General features: G+C 43.7%; 3 protein-coding genes across 3 annotated transcripts in view; 1 reads left to right on the top strand and 2 right to left on the bottom strand.

Annotated features, from left to right (window-relative positions):
* Positions 1-1,407, bottom strand: part of LOC101862286 (gastrula zinc finger protein XlCGF26.1) — a 3,064-nt gene extending 1,657 nt beyond the window's left edge. The window contains exon 1 of the mRNA XM_013085257.1: positions 626-1,407. Within this exon, the coding sequence (XP_012940711.1) occupies positions 626-1,407 (782 nt within the window). The remainder of the gene's footprint in view (positions 1-625) is intronic.
* A 97-nt stretch (positions 1,408-1,504) lies between these two features.
* Positions 1,505-5,851, bottom strand: LOC106012393 (the record flags this gene model as incomplete). Its single annotated transcript, XM_013085261.2, is given in 1 exon segment — positions 1,505-5,851. A coding segment is annotated over 1 exon segment (3,125 nt), but the record flags the coding sequence as incomplete, so codon positions are not given.
* Positions 5,852-10,900: 5,049 nt separating this feature from the next.
* On the top strand, positions 10,901-19,608 carry LOC101858425 (RNA exonuclease 4). The gene is made up of 6 exons (XM_005103134.3): positions 10,901-11,074; positions 12,480-13,530; positions 14,696-14,844; positions 15,569-15,738; positions 16,542-16,707; positions 18,094-19,608. Exons 2-6 carry the CDS (start codon positions 12,536-12,538, stop codon positions 18,351-18,353), a joined length of 1,740 nt encoding a protein of 579 aa, XP_005103191.1. The 5' UTR covers positions 10,901-11,074; positions 12,480-12,535; the 3' UTR covers positions 18,354-19,608.
* Positions 19,609-19,614: the final 6 nt, after the last annotated feature.

Raw genomic sequence — 19,614 nt, 5'->3', positions numbered from 1 at the left:
CAGGCAGACAGGCAGGCAAACAGGCAGACAGACAGGGACAACCAAAAAAAACTAGGACCTCCGAGCAGCATCCTCCAACCACCTGATAAACTTATAAAGGAGAAAATGAAGACCAAAAACAAGGGGAATAGGAACAAATTGCACGGATGAGTCTCTGTCTCGGATAGGCCTCTGTCTCTGCGCTTGTTTTTAGTTTTTACAAAAGTTTTACTTAAGGATTTTGCAGCACTTGAAGACAATTCAGTGTAACATAATAGAAAAAGAAGGAGGAGAGATTTAATAATGTAGATAGATGTCCGACAGAAAAGAAGGGACAAACCACACCAGAGCACCCACCAACCATCCATCATCTGTTTCAGCGCATGTGCACACATTATATTATATATTATTAGGTGTGTGTGTGTCTCTGTGTGCGTGTATGTGTGAGTCTGTGTGTGTGTGCGTGTGTGAGTCGCTGTGTGTGTGTTTGAGAGTCTCTGTGTGTATGTGTGAGAGTCTCTGTGTGTATGTGTGAGAGTCTCTGTGTGTATGTGTGAGAGTCTCTGTGTGTGTGTGTCTCTGTGAGCGTGTGTGTGTGAGTCTCTGTGTGTGTGAGTCTCTGTGTGTGTGTGCGTGTGAGTCTCACCTGTGTGTCTGCATGTCCTTCTTGCGGGCAAACCTCTTGTCGCAGACGTCGCAGGCGAACCGTTTCTCCCCGCTGTGCAGCAACTTGTGGTTCATCAGCGACCCTTTCATCTTGAAGGCCAGGCCGCACGTGTCGCAAACGTAGCGCCTCTCCGCGCTGTGCACGTAGTATTTGTGCGAGGCCAGCGTCTTGGGGTTGGTGTACTTCTTGCCGCACGTATCACAGCCGTAGACGCGCTCGCCGAGGTGCCGTATGGCGTGGGACGTCATGTCGCGTTTACAAGCAAACCGCTTGTTGCACAGGTCGCAGCGGAAGCGCTTGAACCCCGTGTGTGTGAGATGGTGCCGTATGAGCGTCCCGTGCTGAGTGAAGCTAAGACCGCAAAACTCGCAGCGGAACGGTTTCTCCCCTGAGTGCAGACGCTGGTGTGCCTGTAAGACGTGCTTGAGGCCGAACCGGGCGTGGCAGACGTCGCACTCAAAGGCCTTGACCTTGCTGTGCCTCACCTGGTGGTCCTGGAGGTGAGCGCGACGTTTGAAGCCCTTGCCACACAGGTCACACTGGAAGGGACGGTTTTTATCGCCGCGGCCTCGTTGCGACGTGTTTACCGCCAAGGAGGAGATGCCTGTTGCCTCCTCGTCCAATTGTGCCGTCTGACCAGAAAGGATATTCTTCTCGTCTGATTGCAACAGCTGACTGGACGAGATATCTACCTCACCTGTGAACCCCGACAGTAACAGATTTGTTGCAGCATTATTTTCCCGAACGACAGTTGTATTCATATCATCATCTGCATAATTCTCCACAACACTACCATCCTCATCATCATCATCCTCGTCTACGTGATTTTCCACCACACAATCATCATCATCATCATCACCTTCACAACTTTCACCAATTCCCCGAGATTTATCCACCGGAATAGCCACAGCCAGCATGCCCCCTGCCCTATTCCTTCCATCAGGATCTGACTTCTGTACATTATTATTTGAGCTTCCACAAACAGATGGACTCGCGGCCCCGATCTCACCCCTCATTTCTTGCGCCCCACGAAAGGTCACACGTGATCTTTCTTCATACCGACGGACATTTGGGAGAATTTCCTCCAGCCTCTCCACCTGCACTTCTCCTTGAGATGTGATCACCTCATCGGAAAGATTCCTACTTCCACATTTAAAGTTTATAATATCCCCATCGTTCTCCTTTCGGAAAATTTCTCTTTCTGAGTGGCCCTCCTTCACCATCGTAATCCTTGCACGTTCCGAAATTTCTTCCGAAGTTGTGTAACTCACGTTCCTAGCGGAAACGTCATCAAGCTTGACAGGAAATGGTTTGTCTGTGAGAGAAGAAGTATTTTTAACTAGCTGGGTACGGTGACAAACAGCTCTATCCACAACATCCATATCTTTTACGTCCCCAAACAACACATTGAGTTTGCGTCCGTGTCTGTCGGACAACCCAAACTTTTTTCCTGTTTCCTCATTACTCCCCATCTGTATCACGTCGCCACCTATCTGTCCATCGGTGCCAGTATCTCCCTGCCCAGCAGTTCTTTCGCCAAAATGGACGTGTGCCTGTCCTTGTCCGCCTATCTGTCCATTCTTTCTGACCTGTTCATTTCTGTCGATATGCGTATTTCTGTCGATATGCGTATTCCTAACAACCTTTTCCTTTCCACTTGTCTGACAGTCCACCCTCTTGATTAACGCACCTTGGTGCTGAGAGAGATTTTGATTCCTCTGACCACCACTCTCCGCCACCGACAGTGAAAAGGCGGACATATTTGGTTGACCAGAACCACCGAACGTCGAAGATGAGAAAGCCGTTGCGTACCCAGGACCCCCTTCACTAGTCACAAAATTGTCACACAGCGAACTGCTTTTTCCTTGAGGCTCTGGGAACGAGCTGGGAAAAGAGACATCCTGCAACAGTCCGCTTCTCGAGTAAGAATCAAACACAGCTCCGCTAGACGGGGTCGCCTGGCCCGTACTCACACTACAACAACGCTGTACATTCAGTCGACTCGGGACAGGTGCATGGCAACCCCTTCCGGTAGAAAAAGAATTTGTCGTAGTGTCAGATAGACCAGTCACCCTCGAAGGAAGTAGACGAGATGTAATGAAATCCCCGCTCTTACCCTGAAGGTCAGTGGTGTAACCTTGGTCTTGAAGGTTGGTGTGACCTTGGCCTTGAAAGTCATCATGACCTTGACCCTGGACATGACAGCGACCATGTCTTTTCACTTTGTTGACGTCTGTCCCCGTGACAGGGTTAGTAGTGAGCTCAAGGTCACCGAGGGCAAGACTTCGGAGGATGTGCTGCTGCCACGTTGTCGCACAATCTGCCCCTGCGCTAAATCTGGTCACCTCATTATCTCGTTTGGCTGGAACTGTCATGGCCCCAGGAGTGGCGGGAAAAACCTGCGAGGGGAAGTGACACAGCTGTGTTGTGGAGCCACTGTGGCTAAATGCAGGCTCTGCCTGTGGCTCCAAGAGGACACGGTCTCTAGTGACAGTGGCATCCGCCTCAAGTTTCCCGTTTCCGTGTGAACTTTGGCCTTTCCGAGGGTTATCCGTTACGGCGGAGGCAGCGTTGGAGTTTTCACTACTTTTAAGCGACAAGTTTGTTCTCGACCCGCACGTGTGGGACTGACGGTGAAAGTTAAGTCTCCACCTCATGGTGAATCCTTTATCGCAGACGTCGCATTTGTAAGGTCGCTCGCTTGAGTGTGTCAGACGGTGGCCGCGCAAGTGAGATTTCTGCCGGAAAGTTTTCCCGCAAATGTCGCAGCTGTGCGGCCGCTCCCGGGTGTGGATGAGCTCGTGCTCCCGCCGATCTTTGTCGAACGGGAAGCGCTTGTCGCACACGCCGCACTGGAACTTTTTGGGTGCCGTGTGGAGCTGCTGGTGCTTCGCCAGGTTTCTTTTCTGGTTGAAGTCTTTGCCGCAAATCTCACAGACGTACATCCGCTCCTGGGTGTGAATCTTACGATGGCCCATTTTCTCACTTTTACTGCAAAAGACTTTCAGGCAGATGTCACATTGGTGGGGTTTGAGCCCCGAGTGTCGCTTTCTGTGCATCATCATATCGTTCTTTCTTGCAAACGTTTTGTCGCAAAGATCACATTGGAAGGGTTTCAGCCCCGAGTGAAGCATACGGTGATTCATAAGCGCCCCCTTCAATTTAAACGCCATCCCACAAACATCACAAATGTACGGCCTCTCCACACGGTGAACATACTTGTGAGACATCAGCGTTTTATAACTGTTGAAACGTTTGCCGCAGATCTTACAGGCGTGCAATCTCTCCCCTAGATGCCTCTCTGTGTGCCATTTGACATCGGCCTTGCTGGCAAAGCGTTTGTTGCAGAGGTCGCAGAGATATTTCTTGTTCCCTGAGTGGACGAGTCGGTGGCGATTCAGGCTCCCGTGCTGAGAGAAGGACAGACCACAAACCTCGCAGCTGAAAGGCCTCTCCCCCGTGTGTGTGCGGCGATGTGCCACCAGGCCACGCTTCAGGTGAAAGGTCATGTCGCAGAAGTCGCACTGGAACGGCTTGTGCGTGCTGTGGGTCACCTGGTGGTCCCGTAAGTGGGTCGAGTAGCGGAACGATTTCCCACACACCCCACATCTGTGCGGGCGGTGGTCGGAATGTGAAGACAAGTGATGTTTTCTCAGTAGAGATTTCTCAGAGAATGTCTGCTTGCATAAATTACAGGAGAACTCTTGGCTGACACCATGCTCATTTTTTAGGTGAGCGTTCAATTCTTTCAGACTGGAAACTATCAAAGAACAGACATGGCACTTTTTTACATCATGAATCCTTTCATGCCTGGTTAAAGTTGTCCTTCGCGAGAAAGTTTTAGAGCATTTTGAGCACTTAAAACACTTGTCTGCCTGTACCTTCGCAAAGGACACAGCTGGTTCTAAAACTGAAGACTTATTTTCACTTTCACTATCCAGACATTCTTCATCTTGAGAAGGCAGTTTCAGATGGCCCGTCATTCTCACTTACTTCCCCTGCAGTAACCCCTATTTTTTTAAATTTGATAAAAATGATATTTCTAAGTTTCAGTACACTCTTCTTTCCTTGGGTATGGTGAAAATCGCAACATTTTAAGCAAGACAGCTTCTTCTCTCAGTTAGCTTTTCATGAGAGTCTTTTCCGCACCTAAGTGTACATGACTTCAGGTCTGTTACTTAAATTCCTCTGCAATCTTTCAATCAACTATTTCTTGTTGATCGCAGGTCAAGGTTCACCAACATGCCTGATATGACGAAACATTTCCTCTTTCATGTCTCTCACTTAACCATGTCTAGTCGACCAAAGGTCCAGATTTACCAAGATGCCGGATACCCGACCAAAGGTCCAGATTTACCAAGATGCCGGATACCCGTTCAAAGGTCCAGATTTACCAAGATGCCCGATACCAATAATAGTAGACTCTGTAACCTCTCACTTAATTGACCATTTCTAGCTGGCCAGAGGTCAAAGTTCATCCACATGCCTGATAATAAGTAAAGACCACACCTCAACATCTCCACAGACAGGACCTTCCTCCATCTCAGCCGCTGCTCTGCTGCATCAACTGTTGATGTTGTACCTTATGTGCTTTTTGCAGAGGTGCTGCTCCTGACAAATCAGCATCATGTTTGCCACATCTCTTGAGGCTGAAGACATGTCTCTTAGTCTCTATCTTCTTTCCACAACTCAGCACATGGGTAGACCACTGAATAGGCGTAGATGAGTGACCACCCAATAGGTGTAGATGAGTGACCACCCAATAGGTGTAAATGCCGAATAGGTGCAGATGAGTGACCACCGAATAGAGGCGTAGATGAGTGACCACCGAATAGGTATAGATGAGTGACCACTGAATAGGTGTAGATGAGTGACCACTGAATAGGTGTAGATGAGTGACCACTGATGAGTGACCACCCAATAGGTGTAGATGAGTGACCACTGATGAGTGACCACCCAATAGGTGTAGATGAGTGACCACTGATGAGTGACCACCCAATAGGTGTAGATGAGTGACCACTGATGAGTGACCACCCAATAGGTGTAAATGAGTGACCACCCAATAGGTGTAGAGGAGTGACCACAGGCTTTCTTCAACGACTACAGACAAGGTGTAATAGATGAGTGACCACCCAATAGGCGTAGATGAGTGATCGCAGGCTTCCTTCAATAACCGCAGACAAAGTGTAATAGATGAGTGACCACCTAATAGGTGTAGATGAGTGACCACTGGCTTCCTTCAATGACCGCAGACAAGGTGTAATAAATGAGTGACCACCCAGTAGGCGTAGATGAGTGACCGCAGGCTTCCTTCAATTACCTCAGACACGGTGCAATAGTAATAGATCAGTGACAGCAGACTCTCAGCAGTGACTGCATTCACAGTAGCAGTAACTATGGAGCCGATTCAAAGTGACCCAGCAAACTAGGAAACGAGAAAGAAAAACTTTTGTTAGAAGTTGCATGTTAATATTTTTAAAAAACCAGAAAAATATTTGCACAAAGACAGAGACCTTTCTAAAAAATAATTGATATTTCAGTTTAAAAAATGTTTGCAGTAATATTGAATATTATTATATCGACTGCTCAGAAAAGACTCCATCATGTGTCCCTTTTCCAAACAGTGTATGGCAGAGTCTAATGTTAATATGGTTTCTTTGTATTGACTTCAAGGAGTTCCCGAACACGGAACACTCGAATCTTGAACAAATCCACTTCGAATTTTCTCAACTAAAGACCCCGCTTCTTGCTGCTGGTAGGTGCTTCTTTGTTATAATTGTTGCAGGAGGAAAGGGGGGGGGGGGGGGGGGAGGGGGGGTTGGGGAGTGATGCTGACCGCACCACATAACTGGCTCGCTACTCGTGCAATCATGCAGTGGGACGAGGGCGGGGTGGATGGCAAGAGATGTAACTTTCTGTAAGCCAGTGAAATGAGAGGAAAGGAATGACGTAGGAGTCAGCAACGCACACGTGAGATCTTCTGCTTTCCACTTTCATTTATTTTTTTGCTTTCACACCATCAAGATGTTCATCAAGGGAGCTAACCATGTTAATTGTTTTAATGTTCTTTTTACCTCCCTTCTTTTTATCCCTATTTCTTTGTATTCTCAGGGCTTTCACAGACAAATGACGAATTACGGAAATCTTGAACACTATTTCCAATCCTCGTCGAATTCGAGTTACCCATGTTTAACTGTATATTTAAATTCTTTACCCATAATCATAATAATTAAAGCTGTGAACAGGTTCTACTGTAAACACTAGGGCCATGGTTCAAAGGTGAATGGTTTTAAGCTAAAGAATCAGTAGACATAGACAGACCAAAATCTGAGAGATCTCCAGATCAAGCATGGTAGCTTCTCTGCTGCATACTTACTACAACTCAATTATTGAACTACTCAACTGGGCCCAGACTTGGACTACACTGATAAAGATAGGATAGTCCTACTCTTTAGGCAATTATTAGGCTACTTAGATACTAAGCCTACTATAGGTGCATAATATAATCATCATACAAGGCTCAGGAGTATTCTCAGCCAAAAAGTAGGCCTACTGTTAAATTTAATGCATTTTGTATTTTGTAATCAACCTAAAACCAAAAATACAACTACCGGCTACCTGTGGTGCATTGCAATGGGATCAAAATGGAACTAGATCTTATGGAGTGTGGGTTTTGGCCCCAACGATAACTAGATCTTATGGAGTGTGGGTTTTGGCTCCTCGGACAATTATTTCTGATTTGAAACAAACACTATTGGCTGCGCGTGCCTATATATATATGATGATTAGCACACGGCAAATGAAAGAAAATATCAAACCTTATTGCAAAGGAATCCTATTGCAAAACATGTGCAACAAGTGCAAGCTATGGTTAAAAACAGGGGGGGCATGCCTAAGTCAGTCGATATTTCGAGTAGTACAGGGCCTATTCTTGGGTCCAAAACTGGAGATGCCGCTGCAATACTGCAGAACTCAAAAAATGTTTGGGGCTTGAGGCATTCTGCAATAAAAACAAAACAAAAACAAACACTTTCTACAAACACTGTAAAACAACATTTATGGGCACTCTTCAGGAGGAAGGACTTCCGTAACGAGCGACCACCCCATCAAACACAATAAAGAAGAGGCCTTACCCTAACCCTAACCCAAACCCAAACCCAAACTCTAACCCTACCCCTAGCCCTCAATTCTACTCTCATAGTGGTCGCTCGTTACGGAAGTCCTCCCCTTAAGGAGAAGTGGTCCCAGCCTAGCTATATATCCTTTACTCCATAGACATTTTATAGATCTAATCTAGATCTAGATTTAGATCTAGATCTAGATCGGAAGTCAAGTAAAAAAGCTGACTGAGTTGCCAGGATGAAAAGGCCATCGGTAAATTCATAGAAGAGGTCCAAACCCATTTTAGACCATTTTTCGGTACTATTTTAACGTTTTTTAGTCTGTTGAGAACAATCCTGGCACTAAAAACTGTTACAAAATTACAACCTTTATTTTTCCCCAAAAAAAAAATAATAAAAAAAATAAATAAATAAATAATCAGATCTAGATCTAGATCTAGATCTAGATCTAGATTCTAGATCTAAGTGGATCTACCATACGTTTTGTTCACATTGTAATGCAGTAGGCCCATATAGCCTATAGGACCCCTATGTTTACATTATCTTATCATTTATACATTATGATTCAATTTTTAAGAATGTTTGTACTTCTAGAGACTACTATCCTAAAAAGCAGGTTAAATAAAAACTAGACTAGTTGTGCAAACAATGAATCTTGATCTAAATCTAGATCTAGATCCAAATACTAACTTTATTCGTAAATCTGTACCACCAGCAGAGCAAGACTTGGTAAAGAAAACAGCAGTAGATCTCCAGCCTAACTGAACTCGTTCACTTCGCTTCGCTGTCGCCTCTCGATTCTCGATCACAAAAGGCCACACAATGATTTACTGCGAGAGTGCCTTCCCCTGCCCTTTCGTTTTCCCGCAGTTGCTTACAACAAGGAGAAGGTCGGAAGATAAGTGAAGAGAGAGAGAGAGATCAAGAGAGAAAGAGAGAGAGAGAGAGAGAGAGAGAGAGAGAGAGAGAGAATTTTTAAAAAATGTACTATTGGCCTACAACATTAAGAGATAGAAATGAGGGAAATAGAGATCAGGAGGAGGAGGGGGGGGGGTATTATAAGAGTGAAAAAAGAAATGAGTAAAACAAATACATAGAAAGAGGGGGTGGTGGAAACTAAGGGAAGAAAACAATCTTTGTTAGGCTACAAAACAAGGGGTTTTTATTTTTTTTAATTGGTAAGTGTTTTGCGGCGCTCGCAACTGCATAAGGTCATATGAGCGCGCGGGACTCACCAAACATATTTAAGTTGGTTAGGAATTTTTGAATTTTGCCCGGGTGGCAGCCGAAGCCTACTCTTATCGATTTTTTACCACCAAGGGATCTTTAACGTGCGCAACTTGCACACGGGGCCTCCGAGATTTTTCGCCCTTGTCCGAGAAGGCTAGGTGTAGATCTTTCTTAGATCTTAGGTGTATCTGAAAGACAGCAGTAGGCCTAAGAAGGAGCCAGCAAGGAGTAGCATGCAGTAGAAAAGGCTGCATAAGGCGGAGAGCAGTCAACGCCACGCTCGTCTGTCCAGGTCGCATTTTCCAATTTCCGCTCATACCAGGCCCTGGGTGATTGCCTCATCCCTTATTATTGTGCCGCTGTAGCTTCCATTTGGTCTTCCTTTTATTCATTTTCCAGTTGGCCTCCAATACCATATCTGATAGAGAAAAATCGTGTCTTTAATGGCATTCTTAGAACATGTTCTATAAATTTAATATCCCCATCTTCTCCTTTTTAAGGTCGTGTTGATGTCTTCAATTCCAGCTCTTTCCAACACTTCATTTTTAGTATTTTTAAACAGTTAGTTCTATATTTTATAAGCCAAAATCTTCGTAAAGATTTTGTTTGAATTTATTATCGTTGAATTTTTGTTTTCATATCTCTGAACCATACGACAATACGGCCTAAACATTGCTATTATAGCCTATATTTCTTAATTTTTTTCTTCAATAAAATGATCTTTGACTTCCAGGGTTTTAAATTTTACAAAAACAATCCATGCATTTTAAAGTCTTTGTTGGACGTCGCCAATGCAGTCTACAGTATGGGAGATAATTTCCCATGAAAAAGAAACTTGAATGTACTTATTTCTGCAAGGGCTCCTCCATAAAAAGTGATGGGGTAGTTTCTGGTGACCGCAGCACTCCGGTGGTGAACACATTTATTACAAGGCAAACTTTTCCTGCAGCTCTTGCTAATTCATTTGTTTTTGAGTGCTATTAATGTAGGCCTACTATGGTGTTTATATGTTTAGTAGGAGAATGTCGTCCGCAAAATCTATCTCCTAAAGATGTGCCATATTCCATCCAAAGCCTATTTTAGTGTCTTTGCTCTGACAATAATTTTATTATTATTATTTCAAAAAACCCAAAACCAATTAGGTTCAGTTTTGTAGCCTTTTGATTGTAACCTGTCCTGTCGTGTAGTAGGCCTATACCGAGTATACTGGAACTTATTTTTTATGCCTTTGCCTATACTATACATACCCCATAGAGTTACCTCCTTTATAAACCTAATAATAGTGTAAATCAATGACATACCCCACACAGATAGTACTCGGCTACGGAATAGGCCTCTGTTCATTAATCGGCTGCGGAACAGGTCTCTGGTAGACCAGGCTTGCCAGATAATATCCAGGCGTCCATTCAAACTTGTGTGAAAAACAAACAAAAAACCCAACAAAACCAGAAATGTAAACCTTTGTTTAAAACCTGATGCCCTTGATAAAACCAGAGAGTTAACTTATTACAAATTGTCTGATAAAAGTACCAAACTTTCTTGTACAAGATTTTTTTGCGTGTTTTACGCAAGGAGATTATACATTATAGAACCTTTGTTTTGTGTGATTTAAAAGTCTACTTTATCATCAATCATAAGCAGGCGCCGGCAATATATTAATAGGTATTCAAGGATTTGCTTTTAACAGATATTAAAAACAATTTTTTTTTAAAACAAATTAAAAAGCTGAAACAATTCTTCCAAACTGCCAAGACATTGTTTTTCTTTCTGCCAAAACGACCTAAGTTTTTTTAAAAACTGACAGAATTCGATCTCTGAACTGAAAATGACTTTTCCAAGCTGGCAATCCTAAAGTAAGTATTTAATTTCTTGTTTCCTTTTCCCACTTCCGGCTTCCGGTAAATCGAGTAGTTTGTTGACTCCCAACATTCATCGTGGTTCGTCAGTCTCTCAATCAGTACATTTACTGTACTATGACTGACTTGTCAAGAGTTTTGATGTCATTGGTAGTGATGAAGGGAGCCACGTAAAGTCTAAGAAGTCCTCCCGGAAGGGCAAGGCTACTGGCTGTTAAATAGTAAGTGTCCCATAGATAATGGTCTAGATCTAGAATAGAAGAGGCAGAGGTGATTTTGACTTTGTAGTTTCGTTTGTTAACCCTAACTCTGGCAAGTGGTTTCAACAGGAATGGCAGGGCCAATCAGCCAAAACGTGCACATGCTTTACAAATCAAATTTATGGACTTGCATCAAATAAAAACCCTACAAAAGTATATATTTTCTGAAAGATAATTGAATGAACTTTTATATTTTGCCATTGAACATAAGATTTTATTTAATTTTCAAGGGGTTATATAACTTTGAAATCCAAGATGGCTGACATAAAAAATTTACATGCTCATTAGCATATTCACCAATCTAATGTATTTCTTGTTATAAAAAATGTGAGATAGCAGAAATATGGGTTTTTCAATTACCTTTCAGAAAATGTATAGTTTTATAGGTTTGAGAAGAACAGGTAATGAGTTATGACTGTTTCAATTTGTCATGTGGTCTGTTTCGAGCGCAGCTGATACTCGCTAATTTCATACCAAACTCAACATAAAAACACTCTAAGTACAACCATGTGGTTTTCAGCAATCTGCTGGTAGTCTGTAATAATTAGTATAGCAAAAGGAACCTACTTTACTCTATAGCTCTCCTTTTTCTGCCCCTATTAGACTCCCAAAGTAGTAGAATCTAGTGTTCCATTTGAAAGAGAAGTTGGGGCAGGATGAGAACTGGTACTATCCCCATTGTCTGTCAGATCTAATCCCAATCTTGACTGAACACCAATAAATCCACCACTAACAGTGTCTGAATTACTTTCCCTAGTCAATTCACTTTCAAATGTATCCAAAAAAGATCGATTTTTGGCCATTTTAGACCCACACAAGTGATAGATCTACACTGGCATTAGTGGCTTGTGACCTGATCAACAAGCTTTCAAAACATCCCTCTGTTTTGAAAGCAAAATACTCTTCTCCTAAGCCAGAATGGTAGAAATATTCTGATTGGTTGGAGGTTAGCCTTTTAGCCAATCAGAAATCACTTTAGGAAGCCCCAAATATTTAGTTGGAAGGCAGAAGCAGCAGTTTACTATATGGTCCTATGAGATCGGCCCTGCCAGTTTCATGGCAGGAAATGGGCCGATCTAATCGGCCCTTGCCAGAGTTAGGGTTAAAGTCAAGACCAAGAGTAGGGGGGTTTCAGGGGGTGGGGGGGGGGGGGGGATTCATGGGTAGTTTCCCTTGCCACAAGTACCCACGAACAGGGGGGGGGGGGGGGATGAAGAATACCGGACCACTCGTACATTATTGCATGTCATCGGCGATCATGGTTCTCCTTTCATGGATAGATATTAATTAAAGCATTATTATCTATTTCATGTGGAAAAGCAGTCTGTTAAAATAGTCAAAAGTTACTAATTTTGTATCATTTCAGGTGAGTGCCAGTGTCAAGTCAAAGTATTGCGGTGTGGCTGAGTCAAAACAAGCACAATGAGGCTCATGTTTGTTGTGGATGACGACATCTCGCAGGAGGAACTAGAGGAAGCCCTCCGGCAAAATTTTGCTTCTAGAGCCAAGTGTTCGTTGGGGAAGAAAAGAGTGAGGAAAGTTCTCCCTACGAAAGGCAAAAAGACGAATAACAAGCGACCTGTTTCTGAGCCCACAAGTCCGTCTTCTTCTGATATGTCTGTCGAAGGGGTTGACGATGGAGATAACTCTGACATGTCCAGGGGAGCGGAAAATGTAACCCCTCCGATGTTTGTTCCAATGGATGTCAGGTCGGGCGTGCTTAAAAAGATTCGTCGAAATGGCTTTGATAGAGTATCGGAATGTGACAGTGAAAGTGCAGAAGAGGGAGGTAGTGTTGGTGCTGCCTCAGAGAAGAAAAACCCTTCCTTGCGTAGTAAATGTTACAGCCAAGACTTGAAAGATAGGTTGAAGAAAAGTCTGGGAAAATTTGGAGGTTTGAACGATGATTCACACACAAAAGTGAATGTCAAGGGAAGAGAAAATTTACAGTCCTCTTGTGAAGTTGTTATCTGTGATTCTCCAGTTGCCAGTGATTCTTCTACAAACGGGAAAAGAGCCGTAGACACATGTGAAGATTGCTGTGGGAAAAGGCGTGACTGTGTCTGTACTCGTACCGCTACCCACGATCGTCCCTGTTCTACAAAAAGAAAACGGGAAATGGTCTCGACAATTTCAAGGACAAAAGATGAAATTGAGGAGTGCGGAAACGATTTTTCTCGGAGCAGTAAATGTCTCAAATTATCGGAGAATACAGCAGAAGAAGAACAAACATGCGGTTTTTCTGGCAGTCTGAGGGGTTCAGTGTCAGGTGATTCAGTTCCGTGTATAGGACAAGGACAGCCTGGCTCACACAGCGCAGGTCTTGACAATGACGGTCAGGGTGTTTGTGAGCGTGAAACTTCATCTGATGGCCCACTCGGAGGAGGGGACGAGTCGGAATTCTCCCTGTCTAAAATGTAAGTTGCTTGGAGGAATCCCATTGTTGACCTCCTATTGATAGGTACTTTGATGGTAATTAACAGTCATGGTGAATAGTCCTAGTTAAAGATGAATATAACTTTGAGCTTGCTCTTTATTAAGATTCAAAGGATGATGGACAATCTGAGGAAGGATGAGAGATGAGTTAATATCTATCTAAATAGGTTGCATAGACAAGTCTCATTGTAATCATTGTTGATCCATTGATAGGTACTTTAGTGGTAAATAATGGTTACAGGGACCGTGAATGAAGTAGGCTTTTTTCTGAACTTTCTCTTTATATCTAAATCTCATTTCACTTCCTAGTTTGATTTTTTCGTCCAACAACAAGTATGATCAGCAGCCACACTAATTGTGTTTTGTGGTTTTGTGTTCTTTGTTAGATTACAAATACATATTTGAAAGGACTGTTGCTTATTGAACGGGCCAGTATTCACGAAAAGCTGTCAACTTATACTCAACAAAGTGTTAATTGAGATTTTTTTTTACAGTTGGGCACGAATAACATGAATAAAGAAAACCTGAAATCATGAAGAGCTCATGATACAATTTGCCGTTCTGCGACAGATTTTCCTCTTTATTAATTTTTCGCATACAGTTTTCTCAAATTATGGATGTGTTGAACACGTCTGTCAATCCTCATGTTTGAGTTATATTATCTGTGCAAAGTGTCAGTCTTAGACAGGTGGCCATCATACACAGTGTCGTAATGTGATAAAATACATAAGGGAGGAAATGGGAACTTGTACAGGTGAATTGTCTTAACCCATTTCCATCTGAGTTGTCTCCATGAGCTGACACACCCGCCCTGCCTCCATCCACACCCACAAATTTAGGTACTCACACTAAATGAGTAAAACTGCAACAGCTTTCTCTCCAAATAGATATAAAATTAGGAGACAAATAAGCATACAGAAATACGAGAATGGCAACTCTAAAGTAGTTTTTAAAAAACTTGGAAATGATGGACTGGAGGAAGTTTTATCGAGACAAAGAGGGATTCGGATTTTCTCATTGTCAGGTGGCTGCCTGGATAAGAGTATTCTCATAGGCCGCCAGCAGTGAGTTAAACAGGTGGCAGTTAGTTAGAGCAGGTTCCACTGTATTTATTTTTTTTTTTTTTTTGGGTGGTATTGTTCACAGTAGTCCAAGCACCCCTGACGTTCCGGAGGAAGGGCAGAAGAATGATGAGTACTACACACGCCTGTCACAGTCAATTCCTGATGAGCTGTACGTTGGCCTCGACTGTGAGATGGTGGGCGTCGGCCCGAAGGGCAAGAAGAGTGTTTTGGGTGAGTGATCAGATGTTGGTGAAATATATGCATACATATGGTTTAATTCTGTATCTCCGGCGAGCCGCTTCCCGCAGCTCACGGTCGGAACTGCTGTGCCGGTGAGCCGCTGACTGTGGCTCAGGCACATTCCTTTACGGCGACTTCGACATCAAATTACATTTCAGCTATTGCCGAAAACAGGTCTCTTTTACCGGGAGTTCATTCATTAGATGAAGAACTATCGAAACAGGTTCATTTGTTTTGATTTAGTGTTCAATTTAATGATGCTTTCGGCATTTTTAGATTTAGCGCCAAAAAGTGGCCTCAGAGATAAAGAGTTAAGTCTGCTAGTGATGGTGGTGGCTGATTTGTTGGGTTGCGGCTTTAATATTAGGAGTTGTATGGCACTCGCAGCACTATAAGGTCATATATGATGATATAAGTGTCGAAGATTAGAGGTGTTACAGGAGAGTAACGAACACAAAAAGAGAGGAAGAGAGATAATATAAGGAAGATTCATGTTTGAGATAGGATTCCCAAGTGTGAGAAGGAGTTGTTGTTGTTTTTTTTTAAACAACGTTGTAGCACTTTCAGCCCGGGTTGGCCCTAACAGGCAGAGTTGGAGCAGCCCGTGTTCGAAAAGATCTAAACCATGTTGGTGTGAGGGTAAAACATTATAAAGTTCAATTGAGGAGAAACCCCACTAACTTATATGGGCGCTGTCATTCCCTTCCACTTTCAGGTCGCTGCAGTATTGTGGATTACGACGGACGCGTGATCTACGACAAGTTTGTGCGACCTTCAGAGTTCATCACCGATTTCCGCACTCGATGGAGTGGCATTCGGCCGTCCAATATGCGCTCTGCCACTCCCATTGACCTGGCACTCCGGGAGATCAAGGAGTGTTTAGAGGTATGTGTGTGGTTGGTTGGCGGGTGCTCTGTCAAAATTGTAAGATTATTCGGAGCCGTTATCGAGATATATTTAAAGAAAAGCGTTTTAGAAAGCTTGAATTGTTGTGAAAGTCAAAATTTTTTGCGTCAGATCCAGCAAAATTAAGTACTAAGCAGATTGAGATACAGCTTTGTAATTCTGGGGTCGTGATTTATTACAGTTACTGTTATCTAACCACACTCTTGTTATTGGGGGGGGGGGGTTCTCTTTGTTGTGGCGTCAGTAGCCTAGTGGTTAGGCTACCGGACTCGTAATCGTGAGATTGCAGGTTTGGGGGTTCGAGCCAAAGCTCAGTCCGACGTTGTTGTCCTTGGGAAAGAGGCTTTATTTTTACACAAATTTCCCAATTGGCTCGGGTCCTTTCGGAGATAGACGTTAAATACGGAGGTCCCACCACTTAAACAACCTTACATTGTTTATAGGGGCGTTAAATCTATACCCAGGCATGCCGTTTTTCCGTTATTTTGAATATAAAAGGAAAGAAAAAGTGATGTTTTTGTTAGGAACCTTGTTCTATTGTTGAACTGATATCACAGGCAGTATTGCATACAGAAGTAAGTCATTTTTGGCGGCCTTTGAGATACGTCTGTATGCAATACTGCCCGCGATAAGATGGTGGGGTTTTATTTGCATTTATTGCTTTGTCCCATGCTAAATCTAATCTCGAGAAAGTTTTCAGTTATTTTGACAACAGTCCATTGGTATCCCTATATATATATACCATTTCACTTTTTTTTTTGCCCCCTCTGTGATGCGACCAGGACAAGATTGTGGTGGGCCACGCGGTCTACAACGACTTCAAGGTGCTGCAGCTTCACCCTCCGGCCCACCAGGTGCGGGACACGGCCAGCTGTCGACAGCTCTCGGAGTGGGCAGGCCAGCCGGCGCGCTGTAACGGCCTCAAGAAACTGGCGGCAGCCGTTCTCGGTGAGTGTTGTGCCGTAGGCTGATAAAACGCCTTTTTTCCCCAAAAAAAATTCAGTGCAGTTTTGAGATAAAGAGGCTTTTTGTCAGCGTAAACATAAATTTTATTTTTTTTTAACGGCATTCTTCAGAATTTTGAATTTTAATTTATTTAAAAACTAGTCACAGTTTCACTTTGATTGTCTCACAAAAGGAGGGTAAATGACGAGGCTTTCGATTTAACAAACCAAAAAATTTGGCGCCGAAATTTTAAAAGGCGTTTTTTGTCAGGATATGGGTGAAACCTTTCCTTGCCTAAATTGCAGGAGAGTCGAATGTTTTCGTGAACTGTTCTGTGTCCCTGGATGGATCATTGCTGCTTAGATATGAGGCAACAATCTCCCAGTCTTTGCCTATTTTGACCTGTGACTTATGTTAAGAAATATCTTTAAAAAGTAGTGGAAAGACAATGATGTTGGTGGTCTAGTGGTTAGGCTGTCGAGTTTGCTACCAAAAGGTTACTGGTTCAAACCCCGGTAGGGGCCAGATGTTGTGTAAGCACTTTACGCCAATTTTTCTTACTTCACCAAGGTGGGAATGGGTACCTTACAGTAGTCGTTAAAAATATTGTCATTTTGTTGGTGTTTAACTGCTTAACCAGCTGCTTGCAATGTATTATGCTTCCCGGGAAGCTGAAAATATTTCCTAGCTGTGTTCATAAATAATAAATACAGCATATGGCGGGCGGTCTGGTGTGGTTTGCTCCTTCTCTTCTACCGCACATCTTTGATCTTATCGTCCCCATCTCTCCTTCTTTTCTTTGTATGTTGCTCTCTAGTAACACTTAACCTTTGGCTCTTGTATCGTGTATTCTAGTGTTGCAAGTGCTGTAAAATTCTTACGATAAATGAAAAAACCTATAGCGGCCTAAAGGGGAGAGACATGGTGTTATGTTTTCTTTCTCTATTTGCGGGTGGTTAGTAGGTGCTCTTGTGTGGTTTGTTCCTTCTTTTCTTTAAAACCTCTATCAATCATCAATATCTCTCCTTTTTTATGATTGTTTGTTACTCTCTTGTAACACATCTATTCCTCGGCACGAGACTCATAATCGTGAGGTTGCAGGTTCGGGGATTCAAGCCTCAGCTCGGTCCGACGTTGTGTCATTGGGAAAGGTACTTTACGTACTTTTCCCAATTGGCTGTGTCCTTTCGAAGATGAACGTTAAACTCAGAGGTCCCGCCTCTTAAATAACCAAATCAACACTATTTAAGAGGGGGGGGGGGGCGTTAAAGCTCTACCATTTCCCGGTTTCTAATCTTCGGCACTTACGACCTGATTGTGTTACAAGTACCGTAAAACGCCTTCTTAAACTAACTAAACTATTTTAAAAACTTTCTCTGTTTGTCGCAGGTCGCGAGATACAGCTGGGTCGTCAAGGTCACTGCTCAGTGGAGGACGCGCGGGCCTCCCTGGACCTGTTTAAGTACGCGCGCACCCGCTGGGAACCCACGCTGCTCCGGGCGTGGGAGAAGAAGGGGGTGGACGTGGCGGTCAGCCTGGGCCAGATGAGGATGGGTCGGCGGGCGGGACGTCCCGCCGCGGGAGGGGTGGCGGGGGAGGACGATTTCCTGGAGGACCGGTTCTGGCCCAGTCGCGAGACGGCGAGCTGACTTCGAGTCGTGTGACTGGGTGGCTGACTTCACTCATTTGTGTGACAAGTTGACTCGATTTATATGAAGAGTTGACTCGATTTATATGAAGAGTTGACTCGATTAATATGATGAGCTGACTTTATTTATGTGACAAGTTCACTCGATTTATTTGACGAGCTGACTCGTCGTGTTGTGATGGGATGACGATGACGAGCTTACTTCGAGTCGTGTGACTGGGAGGCTGACTTAATTCATTTGTGTGACAGGTTGACTCGATTTATATGATGAGCTGACTCAATTTATATGACGAGCTGACTCGATTTATGTGACGAGCTGACTCAAGTCGTGTGGCGATGGGCTGACAATGACGAGCTGACCCGATTAATATGAAATCTGACTCGATTTATATGGCTAAGCTCACTCGATTTAGGTGATGAGCTAGCTCAAGTAATGTTGTGATGGGCTGACGATGACGAGCTGACTTTGAGTCGTGTGACTGGGTGGCTGACTTAGTCGATTTATATGACAAGCTGACTCGAGAGTCATGTTGCGATGGGCTGACTCCCATTTGTATAATACAGACTGACTAGAATCATGCGACACAGGATGGATGACTCCAGTCATGTAATACGAGCTGACTTGAATCTTTTCATGTAACTGATGGGCTGACTCCATTTATGTGACAATAGGCTGACTCCCATGAATGTGACTGATGGGCTGACTCACATTTATGTTATAATAGGCTGACTCCCATGAATGTGACTGATGGGCTGACTCACATTTATGTTATAATAGGCTGACTCCCATGAATGTGACTGATGGGCTGACTCACATTTATGTGACTGAGGGGCTGACTACCATTTTTGTGATTATAGGTTGACTCCATTTATGTGACTGATGGGCTGACTCCCATGAATGTGACCGATAAGCTGACTCCCATGAATGTGACTGATAAGCTGACTCCCATGAATGTGACTGATAAGCTGACTCCCATGAATGTGACTGATGGGCTGACTCCATGAATGTGACTGATGGGCTGACTCCCATGAATGTGACTGATGGGCTGACTCCATTTATGTGACTGATGGGCTGACTCCCGTGAATGTGACTGATAAGCTGACTCCCATGAATGTGACTGATGGGCTGACTCCATGAATGTGACTGATGGGCTGACTCCCATGAATGTGACTGATGGGCTGACTCCATTTATGTGACTGATGGGCTGACTCCCGTGAATGTGACTGATAAGCTGACTCCCATGAATGTGACTGATGGGCTG

The sequence above is a fragment of the Aplysia californica genome, unplaced genomic scaffold (genome assembly GCF_000002075.1).
Source record: "Aplysia californica isolate F4 #8 unplaced genomic scaffold, AplCal3.0 scaffold00360, whole genome shotgun sequence".
Lineage (NCBI taxonomy): Eukaryota > Metazoa > Mollusca > Gastropoda > Aplysiida > Aplysiidae > Aplysia > Aplysia californica.
Note: the sequence above shows the minus strand (reverse complement) of the source record. Positions and strands in the feature narration are given on the sequence as shown.

What these genes read in the sequence shown, in the direction of transcription:
- LOC101858425 (XM_005103134.3), top strand. Translation starts at nt 12,536, where the DNA reads ATGAGGCTCATGTTTGTTGTGGATGACGACATCTCGCAGGAGGAACTA. An exon ending in GAATTCTCCCTGTCTAAAAT is followed by an intron (nt 13,531 to 14,695) that starts GTAAGTTGCTTG and finishes TATTGTTCACAG; the next exon opens with TAGTCCAAGCACCCCTGACG. An exon ending in AGATCAAGGAGTGTTTAGAG is followed by an intron (nt 15,739 to 16,541) that starts GTATGTGTGTGG and finishes TGATGCGACCAG; the next exon opens with GACAAGATTGTGGTGGGCCA.